The 19071-nt window shown below is 41.4% G+C and overlaps 2 protein-coding genes across 4 annotated transcripts; one reads left to right on the plus strand and one right to left on the minus strand.

Annotated features, from left to right (window-relative positions):
* Window positions 1-936: 936 nt before the first annotated feature.
* On the plus strand, window positions 937-11032 carry klhl36 (kelch-like family member 36). Of its 2 annotated transcripts, none has more exons than XM_029434175.1 (9): window positions 937-1229; window positions 1426-1509; window positions 3317-3511; window positions 4082-4204; window positions 5422-5643; window positions 7637-7942; window positions 8290-8517; window positions 8606-8763; window positions 9133-11032. In XM_029434175.1, the coding sequence occupies exons 2-9, from the start codon at window positions 1450-1452 to the stop codon at window positions 9701-9703; spliced, it is 1863 nt and encodes a 620-aa protein (XP_029290035.1). In that variant the 5' UTR covers window positions 937-1229; window positions 1426-1449; the 3' UTR covers window positions 9704-11032. The 2 variants fall into 2 exon arrangements, with proteins under 2 accessions (XP_029290035.1, XP_029290034.1); XM_029434174.1 differs by having other exon boundaries at window positions 937-1219.
* LOC115009886 (aldo-keto reductase family 1 member B1) lies at window positions 10400-16994 on the minus strand. Of its 2 annotated transcripts, XM_029434176.1 has the most exons (10): window positions 16905-16994; window positions 16156-16332; window positions 15217-15333; window positions 14728-14805; window positions 14288-14404; window positions 13890-14002; window positions 13024-13111; window positions 12870-12953; window positions 10609-10691; window positions 10400-10534 (listed from the first exon to the last, which is right to left on the minus strand). In XM_029434176.1, exons 1-10 carry the CDS (start codon window positions 16983-16985, stop codon window positions 10501-10503), a joined length of 972 nt encoding a protein of 323 aa, XP_029290036.1. In that variant the 5' UTR covers window positions 16986-16994; the 3' UTR covers window positions 10400-10500. The 2 variants fall into 2 exon arrangements, with proteins under 2 accessions (XP_029290036.1, XP_029290038.1); XM_029434178.1 differs by lacking the exon at window positions 12870-12953.
* Window positions 16995-19071: the final 2077 nt, after the last annotated feature.

A 19071-nucleotide genomic window follows, 5' to 3' on the forward strand; every position in this document is an offset into this window, starting at 1 on the left:
GTGAACATTAAAGGAATTAATCTTCATGTGTTCTGTTGAAGTAAAATGCGCAGTCTGACTGTACATATACAGTCAAGTCAGAAGCTCCAGATAGCATAATTTGATATATTACCCATTTTCGGCTAATATATGTTTATGTCAATAAAAACAGAAGTTATTTGTTAGTAGTCTTTCTTGCTTTGTGGCAGCAGGCAACAAAATAAGCTTAAAATCTTGTGATTTCCCTCTCCTCCCCCAACAGAAAAATAAGCTTTTCATTAGCAGGCAGGCTCATCATGTCTGGAAAGCCTTTTCAAGTATTTCATCATATTTATCTCCAGTGGTTTTATTATTCGGACACTAACAGAAAATATATCTCCATTTCAATGTCTTATTGTTAGTTAAAGATTTGGTCCTCTGCTGGTTTTAATAAGTGACCTCTTTCAATCGCCAGCTTGAATGTGGTCACACACTCTGGATGCACCCCTAAATACAAGTTCATTATACCCTACTTACCAACATTGAGCATTGAATAGTTTAATGTATTTGAAACGTTCGGTGACAGTGCTAGTATTGAATGCGTTCGCATAGAACTGGTTGTGATTGGTCTATCAGGTGCACCTATTCGGCAACTTCCTGGATGTTTGCTCCGTTAACCATCGGGTTGAAAGGTTTTGGCTTCAAAATAAAATGGCAAAAATAACGGGGGGGATGAAGTGAAAATGTGAGTGAACATTGTACTAATAGTTAAATTATGAGAGAAAATTGGTTTCCGTCAGTGTCATTTTTTTTAAACAAAACACTAGAACCGTTATACAAAGCTATCAAACAGTCAGGTTTTGTGTTTGTTATATTTTACCTTATACATTTTTATTTATGTTTGCTGGGGTATTATTTTTGAGTTATAAAACAAAGGACTTTATTATGAAAAACTAAACCGGAAGTCAATTTGTTTATTCAACTAGCTGACGATATGCTACATGGTTCAGCTCTCACTTTGCTTAAAGAAACGATGCATTTGCATGATTATGTATCTGTAAGAAGACACTGTGTTACAAGGGACCGTTCTGGGAAGCGGTCCGGTTTGTGTCGTCGTTGAAAAGCGTCGCGTGTTGATCGTTTCCTCCAAAAACTGCAGCTCCTTCTCCACCTTGTGCTAAACTGCAGTAGCAAGAGATGCTGTTGACTGTATCAGAACATTACCTTCTCAGTTGTCTTTTACTTCACGATACGTCCAAATGTAAGCACCAGTAAGTTTATAAACAATGGGAGGGCTTTTTAGAATTTGAATTATACAGTGATATTACGTAACATAGTTTCTTGTTATTAACTGTTTTGACTGTCTGTGCTTTCTAGCTGACAGTATGATGACCAAATCAGAAGCATAGAAATATGTTCTACATGTCCAGTTACATTGCTTTCCTGGTCTGTCTGTGTGTCCTTTAGAGGATGTCTGCCTGAGGAAAGATAATGGACAATGGCAAACTGAATCGTGTGTGTCGGCCCCAGCGGATCAGTGAATCGTCCAAGGTCAGTGTGTGTGTGTGTGTGTGTGTGTGTGTCAGTGAGAGGACTGATCACAGAGCTGAGCCACAAAGTCAGACATGCATATAAATAACAAGATGGGAGCGGCTACAGCAACAGAAGAGACATCAAATCAAATTTATTTGTATAGCCCAATATCACAAATTACACATTTGTCCCAGTGTGATTTACAGACTGTACAGGTTACGACACCCTCTGTCCTTAGACACTCACACCGCACAAGGATAAACTTCCTAAAAGAAACTCCAAAATTAAAGGGGGAAAAATGGAAGAAACCTCAGGGAGAGCAACTGAGGAGGGATCCCTCTCCCGGGACGGACAGACTGTAATAGATGTCGTGTGTACAGGATAAACAACATAGTACAAATACAACATTTGACAGAAATTATGTTGTGTTGGAAAAAGAGAAAGTTTGGATGAATCCAAGATAATGTCAATAAGGCTTCCCGGTGTCCAGCAGGATCAGGTCAGCAGGTGCAGCCACGATTCCTGATCCTGACGTAAACTTTATCAGAGGCAACCTGCCACATGAGAGACAGACACTCCGGGGATGATACCCCGGATGATGAGTTAGTAACATACATTTACATAAATGCATACAGATAGAGAGGGAGAAGAAGAGAGGGAGGGGAGGAGAGAGGAAGAGAGAGGAAGAGAAGGAAGAGAGCAGGGAGGTGTCCCCCGGCAGTCTAAGCCTATAGCAGCATAACTAGGGTTAAGGCAAACCTGAGCCAGCCCTAACTATATGCTTTATCAAAAAGGAAAGTCTTTAGCCTACTCTTAAATGTGGAGAGGGTGTCTGCCTCCCAAACACAAACATGACAGAACATCTCTGTTAAATAAATTGCAAGCTGTACTTTAAAAGTAGCCACAAAATGTTTGAAAACATACGCCTACTTTCACAGTGGCCTATTCACATGCTGATACTTTTTGCATTTATTTGCTTACGTTCATTTACCATGCTGGTACTTCAAGTACTTAATCTATTTGATATTAACAAGGAAAAAACCGACTCGGCTTTCATCAAACAACAAGCCATTTTCTCCTCGGCTTAAGAAATTCCTACACCTTTTTAAAGTCCTCCTCCATACTACTAACAGTTGTTCGCCTAAGGGGCTCTTTTAAGGGCTAAGATGCTTTGTGAATAACTTAATACCTTTAACAGGATCTAGTCTTAACTGTAAGGGGAAATTCTTAGAAAACATCATTCTTAAAAAATGTATCTTAGAATTTTGTTGCTAGGCGGAACTCTTTGTACTAAGAAGCTTTATAAATAGAGGCCCTGGAGTGAGGAGACACAACAGTGTGGTAACCTGCTGCAGGGACACCTAAAACTCTAGTGTGCCCAGTTTCTTGAAAGTGAACCCTTAAAGGATCCAATGTTAAATGTTGCCCCAGTTAAAACAGGTTCATTGTCAAAAGGAGACCGTTGTTGTCTTCAATTATGACAAATCTGTGTAGAAAACATAGAGGGTTAGATATGACTTGAAAGGTAGTCACACCCTCAGAGTATGCTCAAACTCTCCTCCCAGCATATTAAAGAACTGCATCAGAGGAGTGGGGAAACAGACTGTAGGAGGTGTGTCTACATAGTATTTGACGAGGGATCAGGGGACACTGACTGACTTGTTTCAACGGAATCCAACTGAACTGAACCTTCAAATCTAAACAAACTTCTACAAACAAGTTTTTAGCACAAACAAAAAGCTGTTTTACTGTTGGAAAAATCGTGTCCTTGGAGAGAGTAAACATTTATTTCCCAAGACCTACAACAAGTGTGTTGTGTTGGCAGGTGTTCCACTGGGTGGATCAAGCTGTGGAGGTTTTGCAGGGCCTCAACGAGCAGCGGCAGCACAGCCAGTTCTGTGATGTGGTGCTGGTAGCTGACAACCAGCGGGTCCCTGCTCACCGAGCCCTGCTGGCTGTCTCCAGCCCATACTTTCACGCCATGTTCACCTTGGGCATGAAGGAGGAACGCCAGAAGGAGGTACGATGCAAAGAAATGTTTCTACACTGGGTATTCGGTGGGTATATCATTGTAGATGATTTGATCGAATTGACTGTTCAACCAAAAATAACTTTTCTCCTGAGCAATGTAAACTCCACTCTAAGACTCTTAAATGTATGTATTTTATATACTGTATATGTTATTTATATATAGTACATTTATATTCTAATTACACATTTTATTTTATATTTCTGCATCAGCACCACGACACTTTTAAATATTTATGACCACTTACTCAGTCACTTTTACAGAAAGCCAGGACAAACGAAATTTAATTTGAATTGTACATTGTATAGCTCGAAATGACAATAACGTTTTTTGATTGATTGATTGAACAGTAGGAGCCTTTGTTTCTTCGTCTCCCTTCCTCATTCTGTGTCTTTATTATTTTTGTAATAACTGCATTCCTCTCGCTTTTTCTGTCTAAATTTACATGTAGATTATTAATAGTGAAGATAGCCCATGCTGTGAATGTGTAGTCGAGCGGAGTGCACAGACATCGTATGTCTAACTCCCTATTAATCTCCGTTGTCCTTTTCCCGTTTGCAGGTGAAACTGGTTGGGATGTCCATCATTGGTCTGAACGCTGTAGTGGACTTCCTGTACAGCGGAGAGCTGCCATTGGATGGAGGAAACATTGACTCTGTGCTGGAAGCTGCCCATCTTCTGCAGGTAAGAAACTAGGCGCTTTCTGTTCAACACATGTTAAATGTACAGAAGAATGAGGGTGCAGCATATCCTATTACACTATATTTGAAAGATGTCACGGAAAAAAGTGTTTGCTCAGCAATAAGCCAAAATTCAGTGTTGAGAATGCATCGCCTTCTGAGATTCAACACAATCGAACCATTTATCTTATATACTTTGCAGTGTTGTAAAAAAACCACCAAGAATGGACAAAAGATTGAAGCGTATAATGTGTTGAATGGTGGCATTCATATTCTTAATCATATTCTTTCAATTGTATTATTCAGCATTTATAGTGTTTAAAATAGTTTGTAATGAATACCAACTGTAATATATTTATTTGACTGTGTATTATAATTCATTTATTAACTGTTTGTACAAACGTTTACATTGTATTTTAAACTACTGAAACATATACGAGATTTCCTTTCAACTGTATGTTATTCTGTATTATCAAACATTTATTAATTGTTTAGACGCCACTTAAGGAATACTTCATCCCCAAAGGGATGATTTGTATAGCGGTTACTCCCCCGCGTTACTTGTAATTCTTGACCTGAACTTCCTTGCATGCACGGTGAATGAAAAATCCAAAACGGAGAAAAGTCGATGAATTGAAGTAAGTGCCGCCGCGTTTAACAACAGCAAAACTGTGTCCAAAAAATCTTTTACAAAATCTTACACTACTCGTGCAGTAAAGTCCAGGTCTCATTTATCCAGTCGTAAGCTCACTACTTCATGAACACATGCATTTTCCCTAAAACCTTACTATTTAAAACACTTCCATATAAGGCACGCTACTCATACATGTGAATACTGTTGTTAAACGAGGCCTCCATTTACTTAAATTCATCCAGTTTTCTCCGTTTCTTGGATTCTTTGATCACCTTGGAGGCATGCGAGAAGTTTTCCTTATGAATTCAAAGTAACACAGGGTGAGTAATTGATATTCCTTTAAGAATACTTCATAGAATGAGGTAGTATAGTTGTTTATAACTAGTCAGTGTGTTACAGTGCCATATAAAGATTTTATTCATTGTTTATACAGTGCTTATTAATGCTTAATAAGAGGTTAAAATATAGTTTAGTATATATGTTACCCTTTAAATTGTTAAGAAATAAACAGCATAATTCATTATGATGGAAACCAACCTTTCATTATTACAAAGAGCTGTCAAATGTAAAAGGCTGCTGCTGTTCAGGTGTGGCGAGTGGTGGATTTCTGCTGCCAGTACCTGGAGAGGGAGATGAGTGAGGACAACTACCTGTACCTGCAGGAGCTGGCTCTGCTCTACAGTCTGGAGCGACTCGACACCTTCATCGACCACTTCATCCTCGCACGCTTTGCTACGCTCTCTTTCAAGCCCGATTTCCTTCATAACATTCCTTTACACAAACTCACATCCTACCTCTCCAGTGGCCAGGTAAATACTCTACGTTGTTTTACATGTTGACTGAAAGTTTATTCTTGGACTTGAAAACAGCAGTTGATAAAACATTTTCACCATGACTAAAGAATGGCATCAGAGAGTAGATTTTCATATACAAGAAATTGGCTTAATGTGTTGGTACATAACATTAACATAGTAAGAAATAAAAGTATTGCAAAAATCAAGAAACCTAAATACAGAATAGTTGAGAAAAAAAAAGAAAAGAAAAGAACAATATGGTAAAACATATGTACAATATACAGTGACGGAAATAAGTATTTGATCCCTTGCCAATTTTGTAAGTTTTCCCCATTATAAAGACATTTACAAGCTATAATGTTAATGGTAGGTGTATTTTAACAGTGAGAGACAGAATATCAAAAAGAAAATCCAGAAATGTACATCGTATAAAAGATATAAACTGATTTGCATTTAATGATGTGAAATAAGTATTTGATCCCCTGACATGACTTAGTACTTGGTGGAGTAACCCTTGTTGGCCAGCACAGAGGTCAGACGTTTCTTGTAGTTGGTCACCAGGTTTGCGGACATCTCAGGAGAGATTTGGGTCCACTCCTCTGTGCAGATCCTCTCCAAATCCTTAAGGTTTCGAGGCTGATGTTTGGCAACTCGAAGCTTCTGCTCCCTCCACAGATTTTCTATGGGATTAAGATCTGGAGACTGGCGTGGCCACTCCATCACCTTAATGTGCTTCTTCTTTAGCCACTTCTTTGTTGCCTTGGCCGTATGTTTTGGGTCATTGTCGTACTGGAAGATCCATTCACGACTCATGTTCAGTGTCCTGGCTGAGGGAAGGAGGTTATCGGCCAAGATGTTACGGTACATGGCCCCGTCCATCCTCCCCTCAATGCGGTGAAGTCGTCCTGTCCCCTGAGCAGAGAAACATCCCCAAAGCATAATGTTTCCACCTCCATGCTTGACGGTGGGGATGGTGTTCTTGGGGTTATAGTCGACATTTCTCTTCCTCCAAACATGGCGTGTCAAGTTGATGCCAAAGACCTCAATGTTGGTCTCATCTGACCACATCACCTTCTCCCAAGCCTTCTCTGCATCATTCAGATGTTCATTGGAAGCTTCAGACGGGACTCTACATGTGCCTTCTTGAGCAGGGGGACCTGACGGGTGCTGCAGGATTTTAATCCATTACGGCGTAGTGTGTTACCAATAGTTTTCTTGGTGTCTGTGGTCCCAGATGCCTTGAGATCATTGCCAAGTTCCTCCCGTGTAGTTCTTGGCTGATCCCTCACCTTTCTCATGATCGATACCCCACGAGGCGAGATCTTGTGTGGAGCCCCAGACAGAGGGTGATTGATGGTCATTTTGTGTTTCTTCCATTTTCGAATAATTGCACCAACAGTTGTCTCCTTCTCACCAGCTGCTTGCTGATGGTCTCGTAGCCAATGTGCAGGTCTGCAGTCTTGTCCCTGATGTCCTTAGACAGCTCTTTAGTCTTGTCCATGGTGGAGAGGTTGGAATCTGATTGATTGATTCTGTGAACAGGTGTCTTTAAACAGGTAACGAGTTGAGACAGGTGTCTTTTATACAGGTTGATATTAGGAGTACTTTCTTAAAGCGAAAGGACTCATCTAACCGGTCTGTCAGAGCCAGAATTCTTGTTGGTTTCAAGGAGATCAAATACTTATTTCACACCATTAAATGCAAATCAATGATGTACATTTCTGGATTTTGATATTCGGTCTCTCACTGTTAAAATACACCTACCATTAATTGTATAGACTGTTCATTTCTTTGTAAGTGGGCAAACTTGTGTGCACTTTTTAGAAGTAATAGTTTTGTGCAGAAATGTGCAAAGGTTTACAGTACAAAAAGCAATTGCAATATACAGAGATAAAATCCCAACATGCGTTACTTTAAGGCGTATAGACAGATGTAAAGATTAATGGGATCCACATCATGTTTGGGAGTAAGGGCTCCTTAACATCTGAGCTCCTCTCGTTATCATCAGGTTCAGCATGACAGCGAGCAGGCACTTCTCCAGACCGCCCTGCAGTGGCTCAGCAAGAATCCTGAGCGGACCGCCCACGCCAGACAGCTCCTCTCCCAAATCCGCTTTCCTCTGATGCCAGTGGGGGACCTTGTGGAGCGAGTTCTGCCGGCGGTGCGGGCCCTGCTGACGGAGGAGGCAGGCTGCGAGGCTCTTGTGGAGGAAGCTCTGGGTTACTACGCCAGGCCCAGCGCCCAGCCGCTCCTGCAAACAGGACGCACCACTCTGAGGGGAGGGGCAGAGCGGCTACTGCTGATTGGAGGAGAGGTGAGATGGGTGATGACGATTTCATTGTTAGCGAATCAGGTGTAGCCATTTGCAGTATTCTCAGTTTATAATCTGTTATTAGTCCAGAAAGTGAACTCTTATATAAAATGGAAATATTGCTCGAAAATGAGTTACATTTGTTTTCTATTGTAAAGAAATAAATATTTTCTTTCTTTAGATATTACAGACCTAAATCAGACTTTAGTCTCAAAAATAGAAACTTGAGAATGGATTCCCTGACTTTAAATTTACCAACCATAAAAAATAGTAAGACGTCGACACGTCTGTGCTTTTTAAAAACTATGCCTGACATGGATTTCTGTAACCTCGTCCCTTTACTACTCGAGGTGTCGGAACGTGGAGAGGAGCTGACCGCCAATGTTTGCCAGCTGGATGGTGAAACGGGAAGGTGGGAGGTGGAAACTGAGCTGCCGGCGCAGCGCAGCCACCACTGCCTGGCAGTACTGGGGGGCTTCATCTTCACTGCTGGCGGCAGCTCATCCAGGGACAACGGTGGAGACGCTGCCTGTAACCTGCTGTACAGATATGACCCTCGCCACAACCAGTGGACCAGGGTACTGTACCAAAGAGCCACTTCCATGTTGGTGTTTTTCCTTAACAGCCAAGTAGCCCAGACTCAGTGTCGGTGTAATGCTTTTCCAGGGTGCTCCAATGAATGAGCGGCGAGTTGACTTCTACCTGGGGGCGGTGGGAGAGTCCCTGATTGCTGTAGCTGGGAGGAATGACTCCGGTGCTTTGTCCTCTGTGGAGATGTACTGTCCTGCTGAGGACTGCTGGTCCTACGTGGCAGGACTGCCCAGGTAGGAACACGTTACTACTGGGTTCCTGTCATTGGACATTTCTCTCATGCCTGCGTTTCAATGAAATTTGGCATTTATGTCTGAGGATTTGATTCTGCTTGACTTCTCAGATAGCACTACTGTGTGTGAGTGTGTGTTTTGTGGAATTCTGCTGCAATTAGACAAAAACATATTAAAGGAATATGTCACCCACAAAATGATAATCGGTATATTGTTTGTAAACAGGTATTTTAATAAAGTGTTGCTGTTGTTAAACACAGCCCCCATTTACTTAAATGCAACACTTTTCTTTGGATTCTTGTCTCAGCTGGAGACATTTAGTCTTTGTTACAGTGCTACATGTGGCTTTTTAAATTCTGTCTTTTCTAGGCTTACTTATGGCCATGCTGGGACTGTCCACCGGGGTGTCGTCTACATCTCAGGTGGTCATGACTTTCAGATCGGCCCATACCGCCGAGATGTCCTGAGTTATGATCCATCCCGGGACAGTGAAGTGTGGGTGGAACGCCAGGCCATGTGTCTGGCCCGGGGCTGGCACTGCATGGCCTCCCTCAACCACCTCATCTACGCCATCGGGGGCAGCGATGACCACGCAGACACCACAGAGCGCTTCGACATCCTGCAGGTGGAATCTTATGACCCACGCAGCGGCCAGTGGACCCGTGTCACACAGCTGCTGCTGCCAAACAGCGAGGCGGGACTTTCAGTCTGGGCAGGGAGGATCTACGTGCTTGGGGGCTACAGCTGGGAGAGTATGGCGTTCTCCAGAGCCACTCAGGTGTATGACCCTGAAAAGGACTCATGGTCCAGAGGTCCTGACCTGCCAAAGTGCATCGCAGGAGCTTCAGCATGTGTGTGCACTGTGAAGCCCTCACCATCATCAACCTCTCCGGAGAAGAAGATGGGACACCGGATAAAAGGAAGATTACACCCCACATAACAGTGATGAAGGACTTTCTCCTTGACCAAAAATACAAGTCCTGACAGAGCCTTGTGCACAAACATCTGTAATAGAAGATATATATTTTGTTATGCTCCCTGTATGGGTATAAGAATAATATTATCACACGCACTGCACAAGGAAGAGAAGTGGCAATAATGGTAACCACATCTTTTTTACTAACAAACACCCAACACTCATCACAAGACCTGAGTAACACACTGTATGCCTGAGCGTCAACACTGGATTGACAGTTCCTCAGATGGAGGTCAGATATTGGGTCAGGTGACCAACCTGACCAACCAGGTAGTCCCTCATAACCCTCATTCCAGCTCCAATGTCTGCTTTGTCTAAAAGAGACTTGTATAAGTATTTGGACAGATTTAATGAACTCTGTTAGACACCAACATTCTCAAATAGTTTCATGCTTTTATAAGGTCCATACAGAAATGCCTACCTAAGATATATATATATACATATATACGTATACAGAGGGTCTGTAATGAAATGATGATGTGTTTGTAAAATGAAGTGAATTATTGATTGGACTGCACATTTGTATGTCAAATTGTCTTCAATTTTCTAAATATTCTGTAATCACAAAGTAGTTTTACATTCATTGCAATCACATTTGGAAGAGGAATCGTCATCTTCACCACCACCAACATCATCATGTAAACAAGGCACTGCTGAATTCCAGTGTGTGAAGCTGTAGGTCGAGCTTGTAGCTGCTCTGGGACTTGATGTTTATGGTATTAACAGATCCAGTGTGTCTTCTCTCTGTGCTCCTGACAGCCTCATACAAAGGGGTAGTACGGGTGAGACTTGACTCTGAGAAACAGAAGAACAATCATCAGTATGAAAGGAGCTGCACCTTGCAGAAGACTATTGCTGTGTTGACTTACTCTTCAAGTATGCAGGCCTTCCACCCTCTGTCTAGTCCTCGTAGTGCTCTCATGTCTTCTTCAGCCAGACTGAAGTCAAAGATCTGCACAACAGTGATGATGCGTGTACAATTACACCCCTTCAAGAAGTCTGTGCACCACTTTGGTTCAAACTGAATTATCTTGACAACTATTGTATGGATTGCCTTGATATTGTCTACAGACATTCATGGTCCCGAGAGGGTGAATCCCTGAAACATTTGTGCTTATGAGTGAAATGCCTCGACAACTATTGGATGGATTTCCATGAAGTGTGTTAATGTCCTACCGGATGACTTGTAATAACATGAGCCCTTAACTTCTCATCAAGTACATTGTTGCAGTACTGTCTGACTACACTGTCAGATATGCCCAGGTTTATATAAAGTACTTTGGTTGCTGCAAATGTTTTTGCCGTATTTTCTTTTAGCATTTTATGAAAACTTTAATTTAACTGCAACACAAAACTGCCTGACCTAACCATATCACAGGACGTAAAAGACAGAATACAATATACAGTATATCTCAAAAGTGAGTACACCCTTTAGATTTTTGCAAATATTCTGTTATATCCTTTCAGGGGATAACATTATCCTACTGAAACTTTGATATAACTTAAAGTAGTCAGTGTGCTGCTTGAATAACAGTATAGATTTATTGTCCTTTGAAAATTACTCAGTACACAGCTGTTAATGTCTAAACAGCTGGCAACAAAAGTGAGTACACCCCATAGTGAACATGTCTAAATTGTGCCCAAAGTGTCAATATTTTGTGTGACCACCATTGTTATCTAGCACTGCTTTAACCCTCCTGGGCATGGAATTCACCAGAGCTGCACAGGTTGCTTCTGGAATCTTCTTCCACTCCTCCACGACGACATCACGGAGCGCACGGATGTTGGACACCTTGCACTCCTCCACCTTCCTCTTGAGGATGCCCCACATGTGCTCAATTGGGTTTAGGTCTGGAGACATACTTGGCCAGTCCATCACCTTAACCTTCAGCTTCTTCAGCAAGGCCGTTGTCATCTTGGAGGTGTGTTTAGGGTCATTATCATGTTGGAAAACTGCCCTACGGCCCAGTTTCCGAAGAGAGGGGATCATGCTCTGCTGCAGGATGTCACAGTATATATTGGAATTCATGTGTCCCTCAATGAAATGCAGCTCCCCAGTGCCGGCAGCACTCATGCAGCCCCAGACCATGATGCTGCCACCACCATGCTTGACTGTAGGCAAAACACATTTGTCTTGGTACTCCTCACCAGGGTGCCGCCACACACGCCGGACACCATCTGACCCAAACAGGTTTATTTTGGTCTCATCAGACCACAGGACATGGTTCCAGTAACTCATGTTCTTGGATCCATTGTCTTCAGCAAACTGTTTGCGGGCTTTCTTATGCATCGGTTTCAGAAGGGGCTTCTGTCTGGGGCGACCGCCATACAAACCGATTTGATGCAGTGTGCGGCGTATGGTCTGGGCACTGACAGGCTGACATCCCACTTCTGCAACCTCTGCAGCAATGCTGGAAGCACTCGCACGTCTATTTTTGGAAACCAACCTCTGGATATGACGCTGAGCACGTGGACTCAACTTCTTTGGTCGACCCTGGCGAGGCCTGTTCCGAGTGGAACCTGTCCTGGAAAACCGCTGTATGATCTTAGCCACTGTGCTGCAACTCATTTTCATGGTGTTGGCAATCTTCTTATAGCCAAGGCCATCTTTGTGAAGCGCAATAATCCTTTTTTTCAGCCGCTCAGAGAGTTCCTTGCCATGAGGTGCCATGTTGTCCAGCATTCAGAGAGAATTGTGCCCAAAACACCAAATTTAACAGCCCTGCTTATCATTTACACCTGAATCCTTGTAACACTAACGAGTCACATGACACCAGGGCGGGAAAACAACATCATTGGGCACAATTAGGACATGTTCACTATGGGGTGTACTCACTTTTGTTGCCAGCTGTTTAGACATTAACAGCTGTGTACTGAGTAATTTTCAAAGGACAATAAATCTATACTGTTATTCAAGCAGCACACTGACTACTTTAAGTTATATCAAAGTTTCAGTAGGATAATGTTATCCCCTGAAAGGATATAACAGAATATTTGCAAAAATCTAAAGGGTGTACTCACTTTTGAGATATACTGTACGTATGTTATGCAGAGACGGGAACGATGAACAATGTCTGACAAAGCAGCGTGAGCACTAAAGTGAGCCTGAGAGAGGGTGGAGAGGTTTTACCTTTGTGTTTTCAAGTATGTGATGAGGCTTGTCACTCTTAGGGATGACTGCAATACCTTGCTGCACATGGTACCTCAGCAATACCTGGGAGAATACCTCTGTTACTAACAAAGGATTACACACATATACATATACAGTGCCCAGTCACACCAACCTGTGCAGGGCTGTGTCTGTGCTTCTTAGCTATATCTGCTACGACAGGCTCCTCCAGGAGCTTGTGTGGATCAGTGTCTCCTCTGAACCTAAGAGAGGAAAGACAAAAAGAACCAGATCACAGCATTTCTCATTCACAAGTAACAGGAAGACGCCTCAACTCCTGTATACTGCGAAATAGAGAGAGCTTTCCCTGGTAGCTTAATCAGCATTGTGTAAACACATGTGGCAGGGTCTTTAATGTCAAGGAACATTTATATGTAAAAGTCCAACACTAAAGCTTTACCTGGTGTGAAGAAAACAAAGCGTTAGTTCTGGGGTGACAGATACCATGATGTAAAATAACTACTCCTGAGTTATCTGACTTAGGGTTAGGCTGAAGTATGGGCCAACACAAAGTGGATCTAAATAAATGTCCTCTTTAGATCTCAAAATGTCATGATAATCCTGACCAAAATAATTAGGATTCAGGATATTATCCCAATAATCATCAAAATACTTAACTGTTAAAATGGCACTTAAACAAACTGAAATCACTTTACATGTCGTTAACATATTGCATCACAGACAGGACACAACATCCTTTTTAGTGAAAAATAAAGTAATTTATTAACCATAAAAAAAGGTCCCCCTGCATAACTAAAGGATAAAAAAGATAGTAAACTTATTGGGGTCTGTTTCTTACATGATAATTCCTGTATTTTTCAAATCTATTTTCTTGCAATCCATGATAAGATCCTATAATGACCTGAGCACGATCACACCTCAGTTTAACAGGAGCATTTCATCATCAGTCTGAGTCAGTGGAGTGAGAGAGCGAGAGAGTGTGTGTGTGCGCGTGTGCAGGCGTGTGTGTGTGTGTCTTACAGCTCTGGGGGTCTCGCAGGCGAGCCAAAGGGACTGTAGGCAGTCAGAGCAATGTTGTTGGATTTACAGAATTCTATCATCTCTGTCTGTACCAGGTAGGGATGGAGCTCGATCTATGGATGATGTAACACACCAAACGAAAGCTGAATACATATAGGTGCTGATCTAGACGGAGCTTGGAACATTTCTGAACTTAATTATAGTCTGCTGCTGAGCAGGACCAGAAATGTGTTCCAGGAAGTTCTCCCTACAGACCAAGGTTAAGTTAATGTTAAAAGCTCTTCACTTTTGACTCACACAATAAATAAAAGTATGTTACATTGGTCCATAATAAGAATGTTTTGAGTGATCAGACTTTCTCCTGCATATGTCATTAAGAGAAGCTAAATATGCAGTACCTGGTTGACAGCAGGGGGCACCCTGCACAGAGCAAGAAGTCTCTCCAGCTGCAAGATGTTGAAGTTGGACACGCCAATGCTCTTCACCTTTCCCGAGGCTTGTAGGGCTTCCATCCCCTGCAAACACAGAGCGACAGAACACACCTACCATCAGTTCTAAAGTGGTTTAGCTGGAATACATTCTGAATGTCCTTCCCATGGCAGGTGGATGTTTGTTATGTATGTTTTATTTAAATCCTCCTATTAAGTTGTGTTTGTAGGTTAAATTTAAAAACCACTAAGTTTAGGAAACCATTTATATTCTGTTTTTCTGTAACTGGCATAATAAAGTGAAGTGATTCTCTAAAAGATATTGTGGGTGAATGTGTAGAGCTGCATATACTGGTGATGGTGGTTGTGGTGGTGCCAGTGCACATGCAAACAGAACGATGTGTTCTTACCCTCCATACATCCACATAGTCTACGTCAGAGGTCAGCATTTCTCCATCCTTTGTTGGAAAAAGTTCATTACCCATTTTCTGGGAAGAAATTTTAAAAAGTTAACAGTCAAACAGATGCTTGTATGCAAAGATATGGCATGTGCCCTTTTCATCACATTTTTCATTACTTTCCTCTTTCAAGGATATTTAGCAAATTTAGAAAAACGTAAAGAGCCAGACATGACTCACAACCTGCATTAGAACTATTCTTGGAATTTGATTAGGAGGGTTTCAGCCCCTGATGGACAAGAATCATGTAATGCAGGTTAACTATATGTATTGTTTGAGCAGGCCCTTACATTAATGGACTCTAAAGCCCCAAACATTCACTCTAGCCATATAAAAAAATAATAATAATATGTTTTTCCTAGCCTCGGCTAGGGACCTGTGGGGTAAGGGGCTGAGTATTTATAATTCTGTCAAACTATGTTTTTGAATGTTACTCTCAACCTTTAGGCCAACCGGGAAATGCACAAGGTAAAGATCCAAGTAGTCCAGCCGGAGATCATTCAGGGACTTATTCAGGCACACAGTGATGTCCTCTGGGGCATGATGGGTACACCACAGCTATAAAACAAATAAAGTAACACATATACAGGACACAGGAGTGTTAACAGAGGACAACCTAAAATAATTCCAAGCACTTATGTCACGGTGCGGTTAAAAAGAGAATCCAGTACACTCATCAGGCAGCAAGCTTTAATAAGCTGAACACAACACACGGGTATAAAACAAAACAGAGGGAGCAGGTCAAGGCAACAGAAAACAGGATAAACCAGGTCGGCACGATGGAACACCACCAGGATCCACGCAGGATAAACACAGAAGGAACGACAACACCAGGAAACATAGAAGACGAACCGAGAAGGAACAATGGGACACACAGGTATATACAGTACACAGACAACTAATCACAAGAACGGGACACAGCTGGAGGAGGCAAAGACACAAGGGCAGCAGGGTGATTGGACACAGGAGGATCTCGTCAGGGAGGGGCAAACTAATATCAAAAGGTGAGAAAACACCGAAACACAGGAAGTAAAATGAGACATGACACAAGGTGAGTGTTCTTACAAAGTAAAACAGGAAACAGAACAACTCAAAGCAAGGATCATGACATATTAATGCATAACATAATCTAAAACACTACTTTTTTTCTGATACTAACTCAAAAGGTTTTTTGAGTAAATCAGAAAACATCAGAGACTATTTATCTGTGTGTAAGGTTCAGTTTGTGTCCACTTTCAGACATGGCATCGATGTGACAGGTGCCTCTTCCTACTCTTTGCAATTCAACAAATGTATCAGTTGTGTAAACAATTATGATGTAATTCCCCCTCCTCGTGTTGCTCCCTGGCCTTGCTGTAACACCTTCTCCTCAGCGCCCACCTTACTGACGATGAACATGTCCTGGCGCCTGATGATGCCCTGCTGTGTCTTGGAGCGCAGAGCCTTGCCGATATCAGCCTCATTGTTGTAGCTGTAAGCGGTGTCTATATGGCGGTAGCCAGCTGCGATGGCTGCCTCCACTGCACCCTGGACTGAGGTGCGGGGAAGAAGGGAGGACTGCAAGAAGTAAAACTTTTTTTAAATATGCCTTTTCACTCTCTTAAATCTACACCACCATCTGCTATATTAAAACCATTCAAATCCTAACTTCACAAGATAAAGTGCATGAAGGAGTTTAGTAGAGGCTGCCAATATCCCCAGAAATGATCTGTTTCTGCTCCATATGGAGTATTAGAGTTTTGCTGTTGTTAAATTATCAAAAATAATTCTCTCAGTTTTTGATTCCTTATGCGAGAAAAATTTGTTTTCTTCAAGAGTTCAATGTAAAACGGTGGCTACCAGTAAAGTACAGTTTTGAGATTATTTATTAGTTTTTAAAGCACTGCATGTACTGACATCTGGTTATATTTCAGGACTGCTCATCCCCTAATCCACCTCCCAATCCCTCAGATCTGCAGACAAATCCTTGCTTTCACTTCCACATTCCCAGTTCAAAAAGAAAGATGATAAAATACATGTGTTAGCAACGCATAATTTAGAACATTACTCACAAATAGTATGCAAGAAAAATAAATGGATAACAACTGGATTGTTTACAGTAAAATATAAGGAATGATTGTTCAGGCTACCTTCCATGTCCCGAGACCTAACACTGGCATTCGTGTGCCATTATTCAGCTCTATGGTCCTGGCCACCTGAGTGTCCTCCATGGAGTTCACTTTGCCTCAGCAGGAGAAAATCAGCAAAATGAGAAACACAGCACACACTCGTACACTGTCAGAGCTTTCCTCTTCCTCTTTTCCTCAAACTGCAACTGCTGAGTCAACGTCCTTCCTTTTTCTCTGCTGATTTTACTTCTCTATCTGACACGTTTCTTTCTTTCTCTCTCTTGCTCTCTTTTCTTCCCCTCTCACCTAATCTTTCTGTCTCCTATTTCCTATTTCTCCTTATCAGTCCAGTAGTTAATTATTGTACAGCACACAAGTACTTCACCACCATGAAGTATTTATGTGTATAGTCAGTAAGTGAGGAGGAGCATGTTGCAAAGGTCACTCTTCTCATAGAGGTAGCAGTGCACACACACAAACACACACATAGGCAGGGTCACATTGTGAGAAAGTATCTGCTGTAATATTTCCAGTTCAACATTAGGTGGTGATATTGTATCACTTTGAAGGAGAAAGTCTTTAGTTTTTATTATATCATATCCAATGATAAAAGTCTCACAGTCTTCAAACATAATAATACATAATAAATATACGGATAAATTATTATTCTTCATGTCAAAAACCTCTCTGCCATTAACAAACAACTCTCTGCTGGTTGTGTATGTTGTGGGTCTGTATTTCATTTTATGATGGATGTGCGTTGTTTGAATCAATCTTTGTTAATCCAACCTGCCTCGTGTTTGGTGGCCTTAAAGGAGTTCTATGTTCCTAAAGGGAGGATGTTAGGTAGTTTTGAATTTTTTTTTTCATATTCATTATACAGCACAAGTATAAATTAAAATAGTCATTCTCAAAACGTTCAGTTTCTATGCTTTTAATTTGAACGAAAAAATGCTGACTGGTAGACTGCCTTCCATCCCCATGGCAATATTCAAGACTGTGTTAACTGCCTTGGGCCCTGAACGCCTCATTGAGCACCATTTGGTTTGTGGTAATATGAATATTGTAAATATCTGCCATAAGGCATATTTACATTACATTATAACTTGTCCTGACTATCTGTCATGAAGAGGGGCCCTGTGGCCCAACATGTTAATGCCATCCAGGGAATATGTGTTAGTTATTTGGGTTGCTGTTATTTGTTATTTAAAGATTGTAAGATGTTTTAGTTAAATGTAAAAACTATAAAAGTAGAGATTCTCAGCTTTGGGGTCACAAGATGGTTCAAAGAATATGATACCATGAAGTCATGAAAAAATCAGATTTATGTGTATCACATACAATGCTTTCCATTCCAATCATCAAGAAACAAGACTAAGACTATACTGCCTCTTTGAGGCTTTACTTAGGCACAGCGGCACTTTGAGTTAAATGCTAACATTAACAAGCTCACAATGACGATGCTAACATGTTGTTTAGCAGGTTAATGTTCACCATGTTCACCATGTTTGTGTGCTTTCATTTTATAATTAGTTTTAAACACAAAGGAGGTGATGGGAATGTCATTAGTTTTACAGGCACTAGATAAAAAGTTATTACGGTTAATTATTACAATTCATCCTGAGGGATCCATCCAACAGCAATTCATTCAGCAATCCACCAAACAGCTGTCAAGACATTTCACTCAAAACCACACATTTCAACATCATGGTGGTGCAGGAGGATGAGTAAGGGGATCATCAAGTCATTAGAATTCATCCTCTAGGGACCATGAATATCAATATGACATGGCTCTACACCCCATAGTTGATGAGATGTTTCAGTCTGGGCAAAAGTGGTCGACATTCTTAACCATACTCTTAACCACTTAAACGTGCACCATACATGCTTTAATGCTTAAATATTACAGTAGAACATTTTTGTTAAGACTTTGTTACTAGAGAAATGCTGCCATATGGAAATGTTTATGGAGGAGCTTCATGTGTGTACTGTACATTTATATAGTCACATGTGTACAGTCATATAGAAAGTTAAGGCCCTGTCACACATCTCCGTATGGCGGAAACGTATATGAAATATAGCTCGCAATTTATCAGAGTCCAAATACGTCAAACTTTTTAACGGATCTGAAAAATTCCGTATACAGAGACACATGTCTAACCTATTGATACCGCATCACTTACTTATA

This window comes from Cottoperca gobio, chromosome 6, assembly GCF_900634415.1.
Source record: "Cottoperca gobio chromosome 6, fCotGob3.1, whole genome shotgun sequence".
Lineage (NCBI taxonomy): Eukaryota > Metazoa > Chordata > Actinopteri > Perciformes > Bovichtidae > Cottoperca > Cottoperca gobio.